Source organism: Cnephaeus nilssonii, assembly GCF_951640355.1.
Source record: "Cnephaeus nilssonii genome assembly, chromosome: 1".
Classification (NCBI taxonomy): domain Eukaryota; kingdom Metazoa; phylum Chordata; class Mammalia; order Chiroptera; family Vespertilionidae; genus Cnephaeus; species Cnephaeus nilssonii.
The window spans coordinates 94147581-94166718 of NC_137072.1; the positions used below are offsets into that span (position 1 = coordinate 94147581).

General features: G+C 41.7%; 1 protein-coding gene across 1 annotated transcript in view; it reads left to right on the forward strand.

Moving 5' to 3' along the window:
• Positions 1–983: 983 nt before the first annotated feature.
• The window catches only part of UGDH (UDP-glucose 6-dehydrogenase), a 30278-nt gene continuing 12123 nt past the window's right edge, over positions 984–19138 (forward strand). Inside the window, exons 1-6 of the mRNA XM_079768665.1 lie at positions 984–1116; positions 8966–9134; positions 13545–13646; positions 17039–17239; positions 17349–17546; positions 18006–18153. Coding sequence (XP_079624791.1) covers positions 8973–9134; positions 13545–13646; positions 17039–17239; positions 17349–17546; positions 18006–18153 — 811 coding nt within the window. The 5' untranslated portion in view covers positions 984–1116; positions 8966–8972. The remainder of the gene's footprint in view (positions 1117–8965; positions 9135–13544; positions 13647–17038; positions 17240–17348; positions 17547–18005; positions 18154–19138) is intronic.

Genomic DNA, 19138 nt, shown 5'->3' on the forward strand with positions numbered 1-19138 from the left:
CTTTGATTTGAGGTTTAAATGACCTTGGGATGGTCACCAGAGAAACAGACCTGCCTTCCACATTAAAAGCGGGCAGGCTCCATGTGTTCATTGTACCCTCCCTCAGACACGGGACTTCCATGTTGCATATTCCGCTAAGTATCATGCACAGGCGCCCCAGATCCTGAATTTGGCCGGAGTTTCAACTCTACAAAACACCTCCGAAGGGCGTGGGTGTCCCGCTTCTCCTCCCAGGGGATGGGGCGGGGGCACCAAGTGGTCCAGTCACGACAGGACTCAGCATCCCCCAGACGTCAGGCTTCTCCTTCCCAGAAGCGGCGAGTCGGGCCGGATCTGACTCAACCTTAGGCCGCCCGCCCGCAGGGTGAGGCGGGCCTGGAGGGCGTGGGAGGGGAGTCAGCCGCCGGCCCCGTCTGACCCTCGATCTAGCGGGCCAAAGACAAGGCCGGCCCTCGGGGCTCCTGGGGAGACCGGAAGGGGGGCCCGGACCTTCCGGTCCCCTCGGGCTGCAGCGGGATCAGTCTCCCCCTTCCCCTCCCGTAGCCCCGAAGCATGCCTGACCTGGTGCGCATGCGGCAGCGCCTCAGCGCGGACCGTTAGCCAACACCCGGCGACCGGGAGGGAAGCGGGCCGCAACCGTGATCCCAGCGCCTCAGGCAACCAAGGCGGTGACGCGCCAGGGGCCCGGCCCAGCAGCCCGAGAGGACCGCTGCGCACGCAGCTCCGCCCAGAGCCGTTCGCGGCAGGGGCGGGGCCGCCGACCTGGCCAGAGCGGATTGGCCCAGGCTCGAAAGGGGCGTGGCCTGACCCTCCCAGCTGCGACTGGCCCCGCCCCGCCCCGACCCCGAACCCCGCAGGAAATCGGGGCGGGCCCCCGGCCTGGTGTGGCGGGAGGAGGAGCAGGCTTGCCGCGGGGAGAGGAGTCCAGGAGGGCCTGGCAACGGGGGAATGAAGCCTCCGCCTTCTCGGGCAGAAGCCTTTAAATACGGGCCCGGGCCCGGGACTTTCGTTGCAGGGAGAGGAGACCTGGCGGAGCGGCTGCAGTGCGGCCCAGAGGGAGGAGCTGTCCGAGCCGTGGGGACCGGGGTGGAAGCCGCGCTCGGCGCTTGGAAGGGGGTAAGCGCCTTTCCCGGGACGGCTCGCCGCCCCGTCGGGATGCTCCGGGGTCCCGCATGTGCAGGGAGCGGGGCTGGGGTGTGCGCGCTGCTCCAAGGTCCCTCCCAGCGCTCAGCGCCGGGCTTTCTGTCTCAAGACCCCCGTCTCCTCCGTTAGGCTCTGGGCGGGAATCGCCTTTTGGATCTGCTGCCCTGGGATGGTATTGCTTGGGCTTTTTATCCCAGACTCGCGAGTCTTCCAGTCGCAGATCCTTGTGCTTTTTCTCACTTTCTGAGTTGAAGTAAAGGAGGTTTCCCCGGCCCCCCCAGAAAGCCGAACGCCCACCGAAGGAAGCAGTCCTCTGGTTAGGGACCCCATTTTGGTCTCAGAATCCTGCATGGTCTTTTGTTTGTGTGCAGTCTGCTCACCTGGGCAGGCTGCTGCTTTCTTCACTCCATTGGCTCTTCTTTAAGAAACTAACGAGAAAACGAAGCCAGAAAGCCCTGTTGAGGGCGAAATCCCAAGGCATTCTCTTGTGGCATCTGTATGGGCTGTCCTGGAATGCATTGTTGCCTCTACTCCATAGAAATGGTTTTATTTCATGTCAGGGAAGGCCTGTCTTGGGTGCTTTAGGAGATCATGTTTGCAGGATTACTTGATAAATTATACCTCTTAAATAGGAAGATAATGGAGTAGGGTTGAGAATTCTGGAATCTAGAAAAGAGGGATTCACTGGTTGGGAGCTTTTTATGGATGTATGTACAGAGGAGGGCTGTCCATTGATTGCCCTCGAAGACATAGTGAGTCTTTGAGTTTCTTCAAATCCCCTAAGAAATAGAGAACAGTAGTCTGGTCTGTTTCTGCAGGGGGGTTCTGGAAATGAAAGAGCTTACTGTCTGCTCTGAGATGTGCTTGTTAATACCCAGCATCTAGTTAAAGGTAAGTGGTAGACAATCCTGATGGGAAGGATCACATTTCTTCTCTGACCACTGTACTTCTTTCCCTAACATAAAAATCTATAACTAAGAAGCCTATTCCATCCAGTCTCTCACTATTTCCACAGCTAAAAAAAAAACCCTTTAGATATAACATTAGCACTCTCTCACTGATTAGTATTTTTCCTGGGTCAGGCATCTGTTAGTATATAACTTTTGAAAATGACTAAAATGATTTGTGAAGTTGACATATCCAGCTATAGTTAGTCCATTGCTTTGTGCAGAGTATACTGAAGAGAGGGGTGGAGGTGGAGGGATTATATGTAGTTTAGATTGTAGTAGGACCTTCCCTGTCTGTTAGCCACATATTGTAGGTAGAAATATTGACCTCGATTTGTAAAATTTTAAGTGAAGAGTAGTTTTGGAATCACCTGGTTTGTTGTGACTTTCCCAAAATACAGAGGTAAAAAACTCATTTCAAACTGACTTATAAAGCAAACATTCCCATTTCCCTGATAGCCCAGTAGGGAGGGTCAGAAGGTACAAAAAAGTAGAAATAAGAAATGGAATCAGAAGACATCTGTGTCGGGGAAAGTATATTAGTAACACTGTATCAAGCTCCCTATTAAAGATTATTGAAAATTTTATTGAAATTTCCGAAGATAATTTATTTGTATTTGCACAGATTATACATCTAACTTCTTCGTAATTTTCCCATTGTCATTAACAGCCACACTTCTTATGAAATAGCAATACAGGGATCCCAGAACATACGTAATTCTATAATACAGGTCCACCTGCTATCAGTCGTTTACTCCATCTGTTGTACGCGAGGCAAGCTGAATACAGCCTTGCAGTCAAGGTGGTTAAGAAATAACTGGGAAGCCAAAACCGGTTTGGCTCAGTGGATAGAGCGTCGGTCTGCGGACTGAAGGGTCCCAGGTTCGATTCCGGTCAAGGGCATGTACATTGGTTGCGGGCACATCCCTGGTGGGGGGTGTGCGGGAGGCGTCTGGTCGATGTATCTCTCTCATCGATGTTTCTGGCTCTCTATCCCTCTCCCTTTCTCTCTGTGAAAAATCAATAAAATATATTAAAAAAAAAAAGAAATAACTGGGAAGACATACTGAAGTTCTGTCTAAAGAGGAGAAGATGATAGGTTTCTGGGCAGTTTCTGCAAAAATACTATGATCAGCCATCTGAGCTAAAGATATTAAAATAATAGTCTTCATTTATAAAGGTAGACCCTCATGGAGAGTTATTCATTCAATTAATACATATTGAGAGCCTACTGTTCTAGGTATCGAGGCGAACAGCAACAGATACGAACTGGGAGTACCTTATTAAACTATGAACTTCTTGAGCTCAAGTTGCCTCATGTACACATTCAATCCATGTTTTTTAAATTATTATTATTTGCTTTTATTAGCATTTATTTTATGCTGAATTTACTCTCTGGCCATAAATTTTTGTTTCTTCTGGTTATCGTTTTCTTCTGTGTGACCTCCTCTTCTAGTTTAGGAACAATCAGCTCTTTTTCAGTAGGATCCCCTGAGCTCCTGTGTGGGTTAATCTGCCCATGAGATCTGTAAGTTCTATGCTGCATCTTAGGAACTTTGTTCACCGGGATGTGCTCAATGACCTGAGACTATATCTAAAACCTCAAGTTCAGCATTACTCTCTGCATTTTTAAGCATGTGCAGCCAGCACCTGTTTTGCTTGAGATTGAGGGCATAGGATTCCCTATTAACCTCTCAACTATGGGATTAAGTGGTAACCCAAAGAAATCCTCTGGTCCAAAAATACTTAGAGATGACACTTTTTACGTATTCTAGATTTATTGGTTTTACTTAGAGAGAGAGGTTGGCTAGCTGTCCAGTAAGGGTGTTACAGTGTTCTTACAAGTTTAGGACTTGATCTTCAGCCTTACATATCTGGAAGGTAGTTCCACACCCCCCCCCTCCATGAACCCAAAGTTAATGAGGCTTTAAATGTTAACTTATGATGATTAAGGTCATAAAGGACTGATGAGTTCTACTAGAATGGAACTTTGTGATTACAGTAGAGAAATTTTATTTCAGTGCCTGGAATACTTGTGTCTCAAATCCAGGCCATCACTTTCTAGTATTACGGTTCCTGGAAATCTGAATTCATAAGGCAGCATAGAATCAGAACAAAGAATTTTGGGGAATATGCCATCCAAGCATTGGGAAAGCCTGTTTTTGCCCTATTCTCTGAAATCAGAATACTTCTGACTTTCAGATTCTGTGTGCTCTTATGTAGACAGGACTGAAATAAACAATGTCATTCTTGTTCTTAACTCCCTCTTTTCAGGGTGATTATTCCCTTTGTTTCCCCAGCCCCCCTTTTTTTTCAGTGGAGTTATTAGATTTTAGCTACATTAATGCCATTGATTCTTAGGTTACTTTCGCCATTTTACCTTAAGTCATTAAATTGTAGTCTCATGGATTTTTATGGCCATGCTTTCCTGAAAGAGGCATTCAAGACCCACTTTCATCCCTAACCAGTTTGGCTCAGTGGATAGAGCGTCGGTCTGCAGACTCAAGGGTCCCAGGTTCGATTCGGGTCAAGGGCATGTACCTTGGTTTCGGGCACATCCCCAGTAGGGGTGTGCAGGAGGCAGCTGATTGATGTTTCTCTCTCATCGATGTTTCTAACTCTCTCCCCCTCTCCCTTCCTCTCTGTAAAAAATCAATAAAATGTGTTAAAAAAAAAAAAAGACCCACTTTCAATTCATTTCCATTCTAGGAGACAATTATTACTGCTCACTACATCTTTTTTTTTTTTTTAATATATTTTTATTGATTTCAGAAAGGAAGGAGAGGGAGAGAGAGATGGAAACATCAATGATGAAAGAGAATCATTGATTGGCTGCCTCCTGCATGCCCCCCCATTGGGGATCGAGCCTGTGACCCAGGCATGTGCCCTTGACCAGAATCGAGCCCAGGACCCTCCAGTCTGCAGGCCGACGCTCTATTCACTGAGCCAAACCAGCTAGGGCTACTCACTACTTCTTAACATCTATTTTTTTGTCCAGCGAGACAGATCTCACATCTTTGGACTCATTTCTGTCTGTAAGTCCTTATTTATTCTCTTCTCATCTGGAATGTCCTCCCCCACTAATCTATACTTTCTATATCTTACTTATTCTTTAGGTCAAGCTTAGATTTTACATTTGCCTTGATGTAGATGCCTTACTATTTTGACTCCCCCCCACCCCCCACCCCCCATACACTTTAACATTCATTTTGTCATTTATTGTTTATACTGCCTTGTATAATTTAGCCATGTTATCTGGGTGCAACTAGCTCCTTTTCAACTTTTAAGTCAGCTTAAAAGTCATTTTCTCAGAGAGTCCTCCTTAACTACTCGATCTAATGTAGTCCTTTCTCCACAGATAGCTTTTCCCTCCCTCCCTCCCTGTCTCCTACATGATTATTTCCTTTATATTGAATGTGTCACAACTGCCATTATTTTGTCTGTGTGCGCTCCTAGAATATAGCCATATAAAAGTAGGAACTGTATCTGCCATGTTCACTTTTAGGTACATACTGGTAGAACAGTAGTGGCTGTTACATAGTAGGGTGTAACATTGAATCATTCCCTAAAATAAATTGTTAAATACTAAGTGTCAGGTCCTGTATCCCTCTATGGCTAAATTCTCTGCTATGCCTACACAGTAGACCCTTAAATTGGAAATATTAATTTTTCATGAAGGTGAAGATGGGAATATGCCTAAAGTAAGTTGAAGCAATTTTTTAAAAATGTATTTTTTTATTGATTTCAGAGAGGAAGGGAGAGGGAGAGAGAGATAGAAACATCAATGATGAGAGAGGATCGTTGATCAGTTGCCTCTTGCAAGCTCCCTACTGGGGATGGAGCCCACAACCCGAGCATGTGCCCTTGACTGGAATCGAATTCAGGACCCTTCAGTCTGCAGGCTGATGCTCTATCCACTGAGCAAAACCGATTAGGGCTTGAAGCAATTTTTTTGAAAACAGATGCTGAGCCTTTTCTATTGTAGAGGTGGAAACAACAGCAGCGAATGCTGGAGACACATCTTTGGTAAACCTGTTCCAGAGTCAGAAGTCCCCTTCCCACAGGTGGGAGCTTTAGCCAGTCAGCTACCCCATTGCAGTCTTTCCCTCCCATGTAGTTTTTCTTTCTCCTGGTGTAGAGGGCACTTGAGGCATGGACAGTGGTAAAGAGCAGAACTGAAAAGGAGAAGAAGGGTGAAAAAATGAAAGATGGATGGTTGCCAAAAGTTAATTTTGAATTTTTGCTGAGGTGAATCTTGTAATCCTAAATGTTTAATAAGAATATCATTTTTAAAAATATTTTTAATTGATTTCAGAGAGGAAGGAAGAGGGAGAGTACTAGAAACATCGATGATGATAGAGAATTATCGATAGGCTGCCTCCTGCACAACCCACACTGGGGATCAGCCCACAACCCGGGCATGTGCCCTTCCTGGGACTTGAACCATGACTTCCTGGCTCATAGACCGATACTCAACCACTGAGCCATGCCAGCGGGGCAAGAATACTGTATTTTTATGGCTTCACATGATAGGAAACTGTCAATCCACTTAATTAGATTATTAAGGAGAGAATACCAGATTTAGCATGGCTTTGGTAAGTACATCCACACAATGAAATACAGTATAACTTTTTTTAAAAAAGTAAGAGAAAGGAGAGGAAATGCATAGGATTTCAGAATGCATTCAGTGGAAAATAAAACAAATGTTGATAGTGTATATGGTATTCTATAATTTGAATTTAGGAAGAAAAAATTATTAGAATTTACTATATATTTACTTGTGTTAAAAATACTGGAAGGATACACAAAATCTAATAAAGGAGTTGCTTGTAGGAAAAAAGTAGATAGGGATGGGGTAGGCATGAGACTTCTTAGAGTATATACCTTGTTATATGGATTTAATTTTTGAACCATATGAATGCATTACCTATTCAAAACAAAAAACAAATTAAAAAAATTTCTTTGTATGTATATCACTAAGAGTATTGCTTTCTGCTCATCCTATCTAATAAAGAGGGAAAATGCTAATTGCCCCTCATGCTGGTGCAAAGATGGTGGCGCCCACAGCCAATAAGGAGGGAATATGCTAATTTACTGCCCCACCCTCAAAGATAGTGGCGCCCACAGCCAGTAAAGAAGGAATATGCTAATTGACTGCCACACCCTCAAAGATGGTGGCACCCAGTCCCTTCAGCCCCGCAAGGGTGCCTGCCTCTGGAGTTCCCCAGTCCCCTCAGCCCCCAGCCGCCCAGAGCCGGCCCAAGGCACAGGCAAGCCTTGATGGCGGCTGCCTAGCTACCCAGGGCCGCCTAAGGCTCAGGTAACCAAGTCCGGCCAAGGCTTGCACTGCCGGCAGTGGCAGCAGCAGAGGTGTGATGGGGCATTGCCTTCCCCTGATCACCGGGTCGCCACTCGCCCCTGAGGGCTCCCGGACTGTGAGAGGGGGCAGGCCGGGCTGAGGGACCCCCCTCCAGTGCATGAATTTTCATGCACCAGGCCTCTAGTATTTATTGTTTTACTAAACTTCTGTTTCTTTATACAGTTTTAAAAAGTTATTAGAGATTAGACTCTATGAGTTGATATCTGCTATTTATGACTACTAACGATCAATTTATAAGCCAGGGTTAATTGTTAATAATACAGACCAGGATACTTTTATGGTTTGGTTCGCTCATTTGTTTCCAGTAGGGAAATCTACCCAGAGAACCAATGGAGATTAGGGATATACTTGCCCGGCATGGTAATTAGATCAGCCTTCCAGATCAGCCTTCTCTGATCCATGTAGGAATATACTAAAAAGTTATTGAACTCTCTGATTATCATTTTTCTTTTCTTTGGAATCCATGAATTAGATGTCCGAGGTCTTGACAAGGAGTAAAATTCTAAGAATTTGATCAGTTTGACAGTTTTTGTTCTCACTATAATGAATAAACTGACAATCTTATGTATAAATTAGTCCTTCATAATTTTAATTAGTGTAAATTCATTTAACTAATGGTTTTTGAAAATCTGTCAAGCCCTTGCCAGTGTGATTCAGTGGTTAAGAGCATCAGGTTGTTGGTTCAATTCCCGGTGGTCAAGGGCAGATTCAATCTTTGGCCCATTGGGGCATATGTGGGAGGCAACCAATCTATGTGTCTCTTTCACATCGATGTTTCTCTCCCTCTCTCTCTCTCTCTCTGTCCCTCCCTCCCTTCTATTCTCTAAAAAGCAATGGAAAAAAATATCCTTGGGTGAGGATTAAAAAAAATATCTGTTACAGCTTTGGTTACTACAGAAATTTCTTTCTTTTAACTACTTCATGGTTTCTGATTAAATTTGAAATTGAGTTTAAGATCATTGTCAAATACCTAAAAGTAAACTGCTAAAGCCAAATTGGGTAGAGAGTATAATCTCAGAGGCCAATTCTGGACTACAGAACTAATCTTACTATCACTGTGTTTGTCTAAACCGGTCTCAAGGCTGACCTTTGTATACCAGCATTTATTTAAGCAGGAATTGCACTGGTATTTCACCCTTGAACTTTACCTCCACAATCAAAGTTGTTCTAGTTTGTTAAGAGACCTAAGTAAGGTTTTATTTTGCTTCTTGACTTTCTAAATATTGGGTCATTATAATCTCTGTGGCTCTTCTCCAGTAATACCAGTTATTGTAATTTTTTCCTTATGTTTCATACTAGTGCAGCTGAGAACAGGTTTGGTCATCCAATTGGAATGTTATTCTTTATTACTATTTTCATAATTCTTAATGAGTGTGAATGTAGGAAATCTTTCCAGATATGGCACCTTGACAATTTTTATTTTGTGATGAATATGCAATGTGATTTTAAGTTTTCAGTTTTCAATAGTAGAACAGTCTTACTGTTTTTCTTCTAGTCCAGTCATGTTTGAAATTAAGAAGATCTGTTGCATCGGTGCGGGCTATGTTGGAGGACCCACGTGTAGTGTCATAGCTCAGATGTGCCCTGAAATCACGGTAACGGTTGTTGATGTCAATGAATCAAGAATCAATGCATGGAACTCTCCTACGCTCCCTATTTATGAGGTAAACCATATTATACAACTCTTTGTTCTTATGTTCTTTGTTTTCTTACTGGTTTTGTGAAATAACTTAGTATTGATGTAAAAAGTCTACGATCAAAACTGATGGAAATTAAGTGAAAAAATTTAGATATACAGTATTGGATATCATGGGCGTTATAGTTACAGTTATGTCAAGTATGACCAGGAAAATGACTGGAAAGAAGTAAATTAGAATATTAATAATGGTTGTATTAGTGCAGTGAGTTTATGGGTAATCTTTTTCTCTACTTTCTAATTTTACTATGGCTACCATAACATAATAGTAAAATTAAAAAGTGGTATTCAGTAAAAACAAAACTACAGATGTTTATAATATTCATATAAGTCTGTTATAGTTCTTGGATTATTGTATTTATATCAGGTAAACCTTGGATTGGTAAATGGTGCCTTTCATATTTAGTGTTTAGTATCACAAGTTTGTTTCATTGGAATTTTTGTATGTGCCCAGAATACTTGGAAGATGATAAAAGGAAGTGTTGGGTCAAGGATTGTGAATAGTAAAGGTTCAGAGCAGTACAGGTGCTCCTCGTTTTATGAATGGGGTTACATCCAGGTAAACCCTTTATAAGTTAGAACTATTGTGAGTCAAAAATGCATTTAATATACCTAATCTACATCATAACTTAGCAAAGCCTATTTTAAACATGCTCAGAACACTTAAGTTAGCTGACAGTTGGACCGTTATCTCGAGTTCTATCTCAAGAGCAATTGCCTTCCTTTTCTCACCAGAAACAGTAAACACAGATGTTTTGTAGACTTGATGGGATGCAAAACATGATATCCAAAAAACACTGGCAACACATTACACTGGTGTCTCTCATGATCATTGCTGCTGAACAGAATCATGAGAAAGTATGGTACTATGTATTGCTATCCTGGGAAGACATCAAAATTCAAGAGTACAGTTTCTACTGAATGCATATCGCTTTCGCATCATTGTTAAGTCAAAAAATTGTAAGGTGAAGTCCTGGCCAGGTGGTTCTGTTGGTTAGAGCATTGTATGGATAAGCCAAGGTTGCGTGATTGAACCCTGGTCAGAGCACATACAAAAATCAACCAATGAATGCATAAGTAAGTGGAACAACAAATCAGTGTTTCTTTCTTTCTCTTTCTCTCTCTAAAAAAAGATTTATCAGGCCACAATGAAACCCAACTAAATATACTTAAGGCCCAGGAGTTTATGTTTACTGTGGTTCTTTCTAATCTTATAGGCTTATATTTTATGGGTCAAAACTATATTAATAAAAAAGTAGTCATTTTGTATTCCATGAGAAAGAAATAGTAATGATTTATAATGTAAAATGTGGTAATAAGTTACTTAAGTTTAATGTGGTAATAAGTTACTTAAGTTTTTACTCAGAAAATAATGTGGTAGATACTGTTAATATTTAACAATTAAAACATTTTGTTTTGTGTTACCATATTTATTGAATAGTCTGCCTTTTTCATTAACATTGTTCATTAAAATAATTTAATAACTACTTTTTAAATTTATATTTTATTGATTCCTTAATTTGATAAAGATAATAACTACTTTTTATTTTATTTTTTTTGATTTCAGAGAGGAAGGGAGAAGGAGAGAGAGAGAGAGAGAAACATCAATGATGAAAGAATCATTGATCAGCTGCCTCCTGCACACCCCCTACTGGGGATGGAGCCTGCAACCCGGGCATGTGCCCTTGACTGGAATCGAACCCAGAACCCTTCAGTCCACAGGCCAATGCGCTGTCCACTGAGCCAAACCAGCTGAGGCATTAATAACTATTTTTTTTTAAATGAATAATTTGCTTTTCTTTTTCTGAGTAAAATTAAAGATAATTTTACCCTATGAAAGGATTTGAGGTTTTTTTTCATAAAAAGTATTATATAAATTCTAATTACTAATTGTGATAATTACATAATGACTCTAATAAGAGGTATAATCTATAGTATTAATTGCTTCTGCATCACTTCTGAAGATCTACAAATATCCCATTGGTTTTAGCAGAGTAATGTAGTTTTTAATTATTGAAACTTCGTATAAATTCTGCATTGCCCTAGCTGGTTTGGCTTAGTGGGTAGAACATCAGTCCATAGACCATAGTGTCTTGGGTTCGATTCTGGTCCAGGACACATACCTTGGTTGCTTACTCAATCCCCGGCCCCAGTCGAAAGGCAACCAATCGATGTGTCTCTCTCACATCGATGCTTCTCTCTGTCTCTCTCCCCCTTCCTTCCATTCTGTCTAAAAGATCAATGTAAAAATATCCTTGGGTGAGGATTAACAAATAAACAAACAAAAAGCCCTGGCCCATGTGGCTCAATTGGTTGAGCATCATCCTATGCACTGAAAGGTCGCTGACTTGATTCCTGGTCAGGGCTCATACCCAGTTGCAGGTTCAGTCCTCAGTCCAGGTGTGCACCAGAGGCAACCGATCCATGTCTCTCTCTCTCTCTCTCTCTCTCTCTCTCTCTCTCTCTCTCTCTTTCTCTTTCTCTCTCTCCTCCTCTCCCTCCCATCCCTGTGTGCGCATTCTGCCTTCCTCTCTCTCTCTAAATTCAATTAAAAAAACATATTAAAGAAATTCTGCATTGCCCTAATTTTAGATTAATTTAAATACAGTATTAGGAGATTATACATAGGACTGAATTAAATTCCTCTGCAAAATCCCATAACCTTTCAGTCTTATTTTCCAGAATCTAGTCAAAATCACCAAGGAAATGCTACTATGAATGATGACACTATATTCATGGTTGTAGTGGTTCATGTATTTTGCTGGTCCTAGTATATATTTTAGTCAAACTAATGGAAATTGAATTTACATTTAATACTTCCTCTAATTGCTTATGTTCAAAGGCCTCCGAACCATGAAGAAAATAAATTGCTTCTGGATATAACTAAGCCTGAATCCCTGAAATGGCTTTTTACTTTGCTATATTCGCAGGTAGTTTTATAAACATCCATAATATTGTGGGCATTGTTTGAACCTCTCTCCCAAGAAAAGTAAGCTTCAGTGGTTTAGGTCTGTTTTTTTTTTTTTTTCCTTTTTATTATAGACAATTTCAAATGTACTAAAAGCAGAGAAAATAGGGTAATGAATCGCCATATGCCCATCACCCTGTTTCAACAATTTATCAACATGGCCCTGTCCCCCCTCCCAAATACCACCATCCTGATTATTTATAATTTAATCTATACTTATTTCATTATGTATCTCTAAAATAATTGTTTTTTAAATTATTTAAGCACATCACCGTTATTACTGATAAAATTTTAAACAATTTCTTAATATCAAGAATTCTTATACATGTTCTTCCTCCCATAGTTTATTTGAATCAGGGTGCAAGTAAGATCCAGACATCCCAACAGATTCGTGTCACTTAAGTGTCTTTCAAGACCACAATATTTTAATCTCTCTTTCTCTCTCGGTTTTTCTCTTTAGTTTATTTGTTGAAGAAACCAAGTTGTTTATCCTGTAGAAATTTTCAGTCTGGATTTTGCTTATTGGACTGGTCTGATCAGACTTAGTTCTGATTTTTTTTTGGGGGGAGCGGGCAGGAATACTTGTTAGGTGGTGCAGCACAGCTTAATATTCTTAGCATTACTATATCTCCTGTTAAACTATGAGAAAAGTAACAATTTTTGTTAGAAGTGTTTCTTATAGTATAACTTAGAAAAAATATATTCATGTATGTGTAAATAGTGACTGTTTCACAACCAGTTGTATGGCCTAAATTCTTGGAGGTAAAAACCTATATTATATTCATAATGATAATGTGAAATCAAATGTTTGCTTGAAATCACAGAAGACATTGAATTTCCTGATAATTGTGTTGATACTCAGAGTTAATTATTAACTCTTATGAAATAATCAGGCACATGGTAAACAATGACACAGAATTAAAATAAGCTGCTGCTTTAATTGTGGGAGGTTTAATTTGCTTTATTGAATAATGTTAAATAATGTACACTTTATGGCCTTTAGTATATGATCTTTGATTTTTGTACACAGGTGTTATTTGAGAGCGAGTCTAGACCTTTAACTTACAATATAAACTGCTTCTTTTTTTTTTTTTTATAATATATTGATTTCAGAGAGGAAGGGAGAAGGAGAGAGAGATAGAAATATCAATGATGAGAGAGAATTATTGATCGGCTGCCTCCTGCACGTCCCCAGTGCCCCCTACTGGGGATCGAGCCCTCAACCCAGGCATGTGCCCTTGGCCGGAATCGAACCTGGGACCCTTCAGTCCGCAGGCTGACGTTCTATCCACTGAGCCATGCCAGCTAGGACAATTTCTGCTTCTTTAACACATGTAATTCTATACTCTTAGGTTATCTCATATAACTGGTAAATAGTATGTACAGCTCCTTTTCTTTTTTTCTTTTTAGCCAGGACTAAAAGAAGTGGTAGAAGCCTGTCGAGGAAAAAATCTATTTTTTTCTACCAATATTGATGATGCCATTAAAGAAGCCGATCTTGTATTTATTTCTGTAAGTATTTTCCTTTGCTCTGTGTGTTTTAATGTATTCTTGACTATATAGAAGTTTCATTTTATTTTAATAGTAAATGCATTGTAGTAAGCCATAGCATTGCTTAGGATAGCATTATCCAGTTGAATTTTGGTTGTCATTGACTTTGTCTAACGCCTTACCAAATCTATAATCATTTGGTCAAATATGTCATTAGATCTTTGAACAAATAAATTCAGAGAAAGTTCTAGTCTGAGATCTAGAATTAGGAAGTGCTGGTAATGTGTGAGCACATATGGTGATAGTATTTTATTTTATCATTTTTCCCCTTCCAGTTGGTGGAGGTGAGGTAAAGAGAATCAGATAAAGTTTGCTTGCAAACTTACAGTCATCTCCTGTCTATATGAATTACGTTCCAAAACTCATTTTATTTTTATTTATTTATTTTTAAAATATATTTTATTGATTTTTTACAGAGAGGAAGAGAGAGGGATAGAGTTAGAAACATCGATCAGCTGCCTCTTGCACATCCCCTACTGGGGATGTGCCTGCAACCAAGGTACATGCCCTTGACCGGAATTGAACCTGGGACCTTTCAGTCTGCAGGCCGACACTCTATCCACTGAGCCAAACCAGTTTCGGCTCCAAAACTCATTTTAAATTCATTTGGAACTTGGCATCTATTGGTTAGGTTGCCAGGCTAGCCTACAGATACCTTCAGCTCATTGTATGGCTAAACTGTTGCACCTTTGTAATAAAAAATAATAATAATAATAGATTCAATGCTTGGGAGTAAACTCTGATAATCCAGTATTTGAACCAAGGTAACTTATTTCTTGCTGTCCTAGTTACCATCTATTCACATATTCTGTGTGTGTGGGTATAGTTATCACCAGTTGGTGTCTGAGTTAGGATGTTATATGACTCAAGACCGTTAGGGCCTTACAGAATAAAGGTGAAGCCAGTGGCGTGAGTTTTGACTGGGTCCCATGAGATAAAGGGAAGAAATGCCATGAGGTCCATCTACCCTCTATGCATATTGTTAATGACTGTAAGTTAAAGAAGGGCTGTTTTCTGACTGGTGAGACAAAAGCAGCACTGTGAAGATATGTGAACTCCAGAAAAGAGTGGTAATGAAGCCAAACTCTCTCCCTTTTTGGCCTTTTTAATTACTTTGGAGAAATTGATGCAGCTTCTATGACTCACCTACCCATCCACTACTTAACCCTACCAGACCTGAGGCCCTGAACCTAACTGTCCCATATACCTGGGCTTCCATCCTCTACTTAACCCTACCAGACCTGAGGCCCTGAACCTAACTGTCCCCTATACCTGGGCTCCTGAGCATTAAAGAGAAAAAATCAACATGATATAGAAAAATGTTAGTTACATGCAAACAAGTGGTTAGAATAAGATGGAACTTGGAGACATTGTAGAAGATAGGTCTAGGCAAAGTACTGAAAATTAGGTACAGCGGTATAGCGGCAGATTCGGAAATTACCGAAAAATCAGTACAGCGGTCTGGAAGGTTTAAGCTTGCAGAAAGGAAGCCATCTGATCCTCTCCCATCTCTGGCATGTTTCACCTTATCCCATTAGCCAGCCATCATTTCCCTTCTGTACTCCATTGCACCGTGGCTTCATGACTAATTCTTTTCCTAAGTTCCATACATATAAACAACTTTTTCTTCCTGCTTTTCATTCCTCAACTCAGTCCACAAATTTTGATTTACTTTGGCTTGATTTTTTTAGTCACCCATTAGGTTATATGCTTGTCAAGAGAAGAAAATTGGCGCTTCTTCCTACCGGTTCAAAAATTATTCCTGTATAGAATTTTATAATTTTCAGTGTACTTCCATTTTTTTTCTTCTTGTACTTTCATTTTTATCAGAGTGTTATAAAACTTGTGTGTTAGATTTTTATAGAGTGCTCTCCTGATGGGGTCATTGAGGCAAAGGTAGCCATACGTCCCCAAGGTTATATAATAGAGCTAAGCCAAAACTAAATGCCTAGACTCTGGGCTCAGGACTTATTTTTCTTTCTGTTTGATAGTCTTTGTCTATGTAGTATTGTGTATGCTGAAAATGTTTAATAATTCTTAGCTTTAATGAGCCAAGAAGGTATTTGTGAATGATACTGTAAACATTTTTAAAAACTATTGATATCGGTCTATAAAGAAGGATAGTAAGAAAGGATTTTAAAGACCATCCTATATAATAAAGAGGTAATATGCAAATTGACCATCACATCCTCACAAGATGGCTGCATATGACCAGGCCTGCAGGGAGGTTAGTGAGGGATGACCAATCTACTGAACAAGCAGGCTGCGTGGGGTGACCAGGCCGGCAGGGGGGTTAGTGAGGGACAATCAAATGACTGAACAGCAGGCTGTGTGGGGCGACTAGGCCAGCGGGGGGGGCCATGAGGTGTGACCAGGATGGCAGGGGGCAGTTGGGGGTGACCAGGCCAGCAAGGGAGGCGGTTGGGGGTGACCAGGCTGGCAGGGGGGGACAGTAAGAGGCAACCAGGCCAGTGGGGGGGCAGTTAGGGGTAATTAGGCTGGCAGGGGGGGCAGTGAGGGGCGACTAGGCCGGCGGGGGGGAGCAGTTGGGGGCAACCAGGCCAGCAGGGGGTACAGTTAGGGGTGACCAGGCTGGCAGAGGGGGCAGTTGGGGGCAACCAGGCCCGCAGGGGAGGCAGTAAGGGGTGACCAGGCTGGCAGAGGGGGCAGTTAAGAGTAACCAGGCCGGCAGGCAGGGGGCAGTTGGGGGCGATCAGGCCAGCAGGGGGGGGGGCAGTTAGGGGCAACCAGGCAGGCAGGCAGGTGAGCGATTAGCCAGCGGTCCAGGATTGTGGGAGGGATGTCCAACTGCCGGTTTAGGCCCGATCCCTAGTATTGGGCCTAAACCGGCAGTCAGACATCCCCCGAGGGGTCTCGGATTGGAGAGGGTGCAGGTTGGGCTGAGGGGGACAACTCTCCCTCCCCCCGTGCATGAATTTCATGCACCGGGCCTCTAGTGATAATATATTACATACAATGAAGAGAGGAAAGAAGAGAAAATTTACATTTCATTTCAGATTGTGAAGTCCTTTAGGGTAAGAGCTATTTCATTCATCTTTATAGCTCTAGCACTTTTTTTTAGCTTGGAACTTGCCTGCCTTGGTGTCTGACACATGTATGGTAGTTCTCAACAAAAATTTACTGAATTAATTCTCCAGAAACTTCAAGCTATTCCTTCTGGTGATTATATTTATAAAATGTATTGTTTTTGAGGAGCGAATGAGGATTAAAGTCAGGGCTACTGGTGACAGTTAACTTCCCACTTGACTAGGTAATTGATGGTCTACAGCCTATCTTGAAATCGCTGAGTATCTCACAGATAATCTGATCTTAATCCCTGATACTTTCACCAGGTGAACACTCCGACAAAAACCTTCGGAATGGGGAAGGGCCGTGCAGCAGATCTGAAGTACATTGAAGCCTGTGCTAGACGCATTGTACAAAACTCACATGGGTACAAAATTGTGACCGAGAAAAGCACGGTTCCTGTGAGGGCAGCAGAAAGTATTCGTCAAATATTTGATGCAAACACAAAACCCAACTTGAACCTACAGGTATAAAAAAAAGGAAGCATTAGAATCTGGTTCTTCTTATGTAAATATTGATGTCTTAAATTTATTCAGTTAATTCTAGCTTAAAACTTTCTTTGCATTGGAATTCTAGGTTCTGTCCAACCCTGAGTTCTTGGCAGAAGGAACGGCCATCAAGGACCTGAAGAACCCAGACAGAGTACTGATTGGAGGGGATGAAACCCCAGAGGGCCAGAGCGCTGTGCAGGCACTGTGCGCTGTGTATCAGCACTGGGTTCCAAAAGAAAAGATCCTCACCACTAATACTTGGTCTTCAGAACTTTCCAAACTGGTTGGTACACAGCATTCAACTCTCCATTAATTTAAGGCCAAGGATTTATTTTTCTTATAAACTGTTAGGTTACACAGCTACTTTCTTAATATTAACAAAAGGTATCCTTTTGAAGATAATATTCTTATACATTATGAAATAATTTTCACAAGGGGGATTAAATATTCCCCCTTATATAAAATATTCTGGAAAATTCTATAATTTTAATAAAATTTAAGAAAATGGAGGGTAGAATAAAACAGTATTTTTAAAAGTCATTCCCTTGTTTTACCCTCTTTCAGAATCATCTTTTTTCTAATTAAAACATTTTCCCTTACCAACCTATCTATTACCTCCTCAAATCAAGCCCATCAGTAACTTTTATATCTCCCTCAGTAATTTGCATCAACACAATGAAATATAATCCAGATGTATAAAATTGCTATTTTAGCTTATCATAGTTTTCCTTTTTTTATTAAGGCAGCAAATGCTTTTCTTGCCCAGAGAATTAGCAGCATTAACTCTATAAGTGCCCTTTGCGAAGCAACAGGAGCTGATGTAGAAGAGGTGGCAACAGCCATTGGAATGGACCAGAGAATTGGAAATAAGTTTCTGAAAGCCAGTGTTGGTAAGCTGAAAATTTCAGTACATAAAGTGGGTTCATTTAGTTGGGTCAGTAAATTTAAGGAAGTCTCGCCCAGCTGGCATGGCTCAGTGGTTGAGTGTCGACCTATGAACCAGGAGGTCACGGTTTGATTCCCAGTCAGGGCACATGCCTGGGTTGTGGGAGGCAACTGATCGAGGATTCTCATCATTGGTATTTCTCTCTCTCTCCCTCTCCCTCTCTGAAATCAGTAAAAATCTATTTTAAAAAAAAGTAAAATAAATTTAAGGAAGTCTTTGTTTAACTTAATGCCCTTAAAATAATCATCCCACTATACATGTAGCCTTTAGTCTATCAGGAACTTATTTTTTTTTTAATAATATACTAGAGGCCTGGTGCACAAAATTCGTGCCCTCGTGGGCGGGGTCCCTCAGCCTGGCCTGCACCCTCTCGCAGTCTGGGAGCCCGCAGGGGATGTCTGACTGACAGCTCAGGCCCGCTCCCCTGGGGAGCGGTCCTAAGCCATCAGTCGGACATCCTTAGCGCTTCCGGCCATGAGCATTGAGCGTCTGCCCCTGGTGGCCAGTGCGCATCATAGCAATTAGTCGTTCCACTGTTTGGTTGATTTTCATATTAGCCTTTTATTATATAGGATGAGAGGCCCAGTGCACAGATTCGTGCACCAGTGGGGTCCCTCGGTCTGGCCTGCACCCTCTCACAATCCGGGACCCCTTGGGGGATGTTTGATTGCTGGTTTCAACCCGATCCCCACAGGCCAGGCCGAGGGACCCCACCGGTATACAAATCTGTGCACCAGGCCTCTAGAATGAATATAAGATCTTTGGTTAATCTCTTCTCACCCACTCCCCTCCCCCCTTCCCTCTGAGATTCGTCAGTCTGTTCCATGTTTCCATGCCTGTGTGTTGAGCGTCTGTCCCCTGGTGGTTAGTGTGCATCATAGCTACCGGTCGAACAGTCGAATGGTCAAACAGTTGCTTAGGCTTTTATA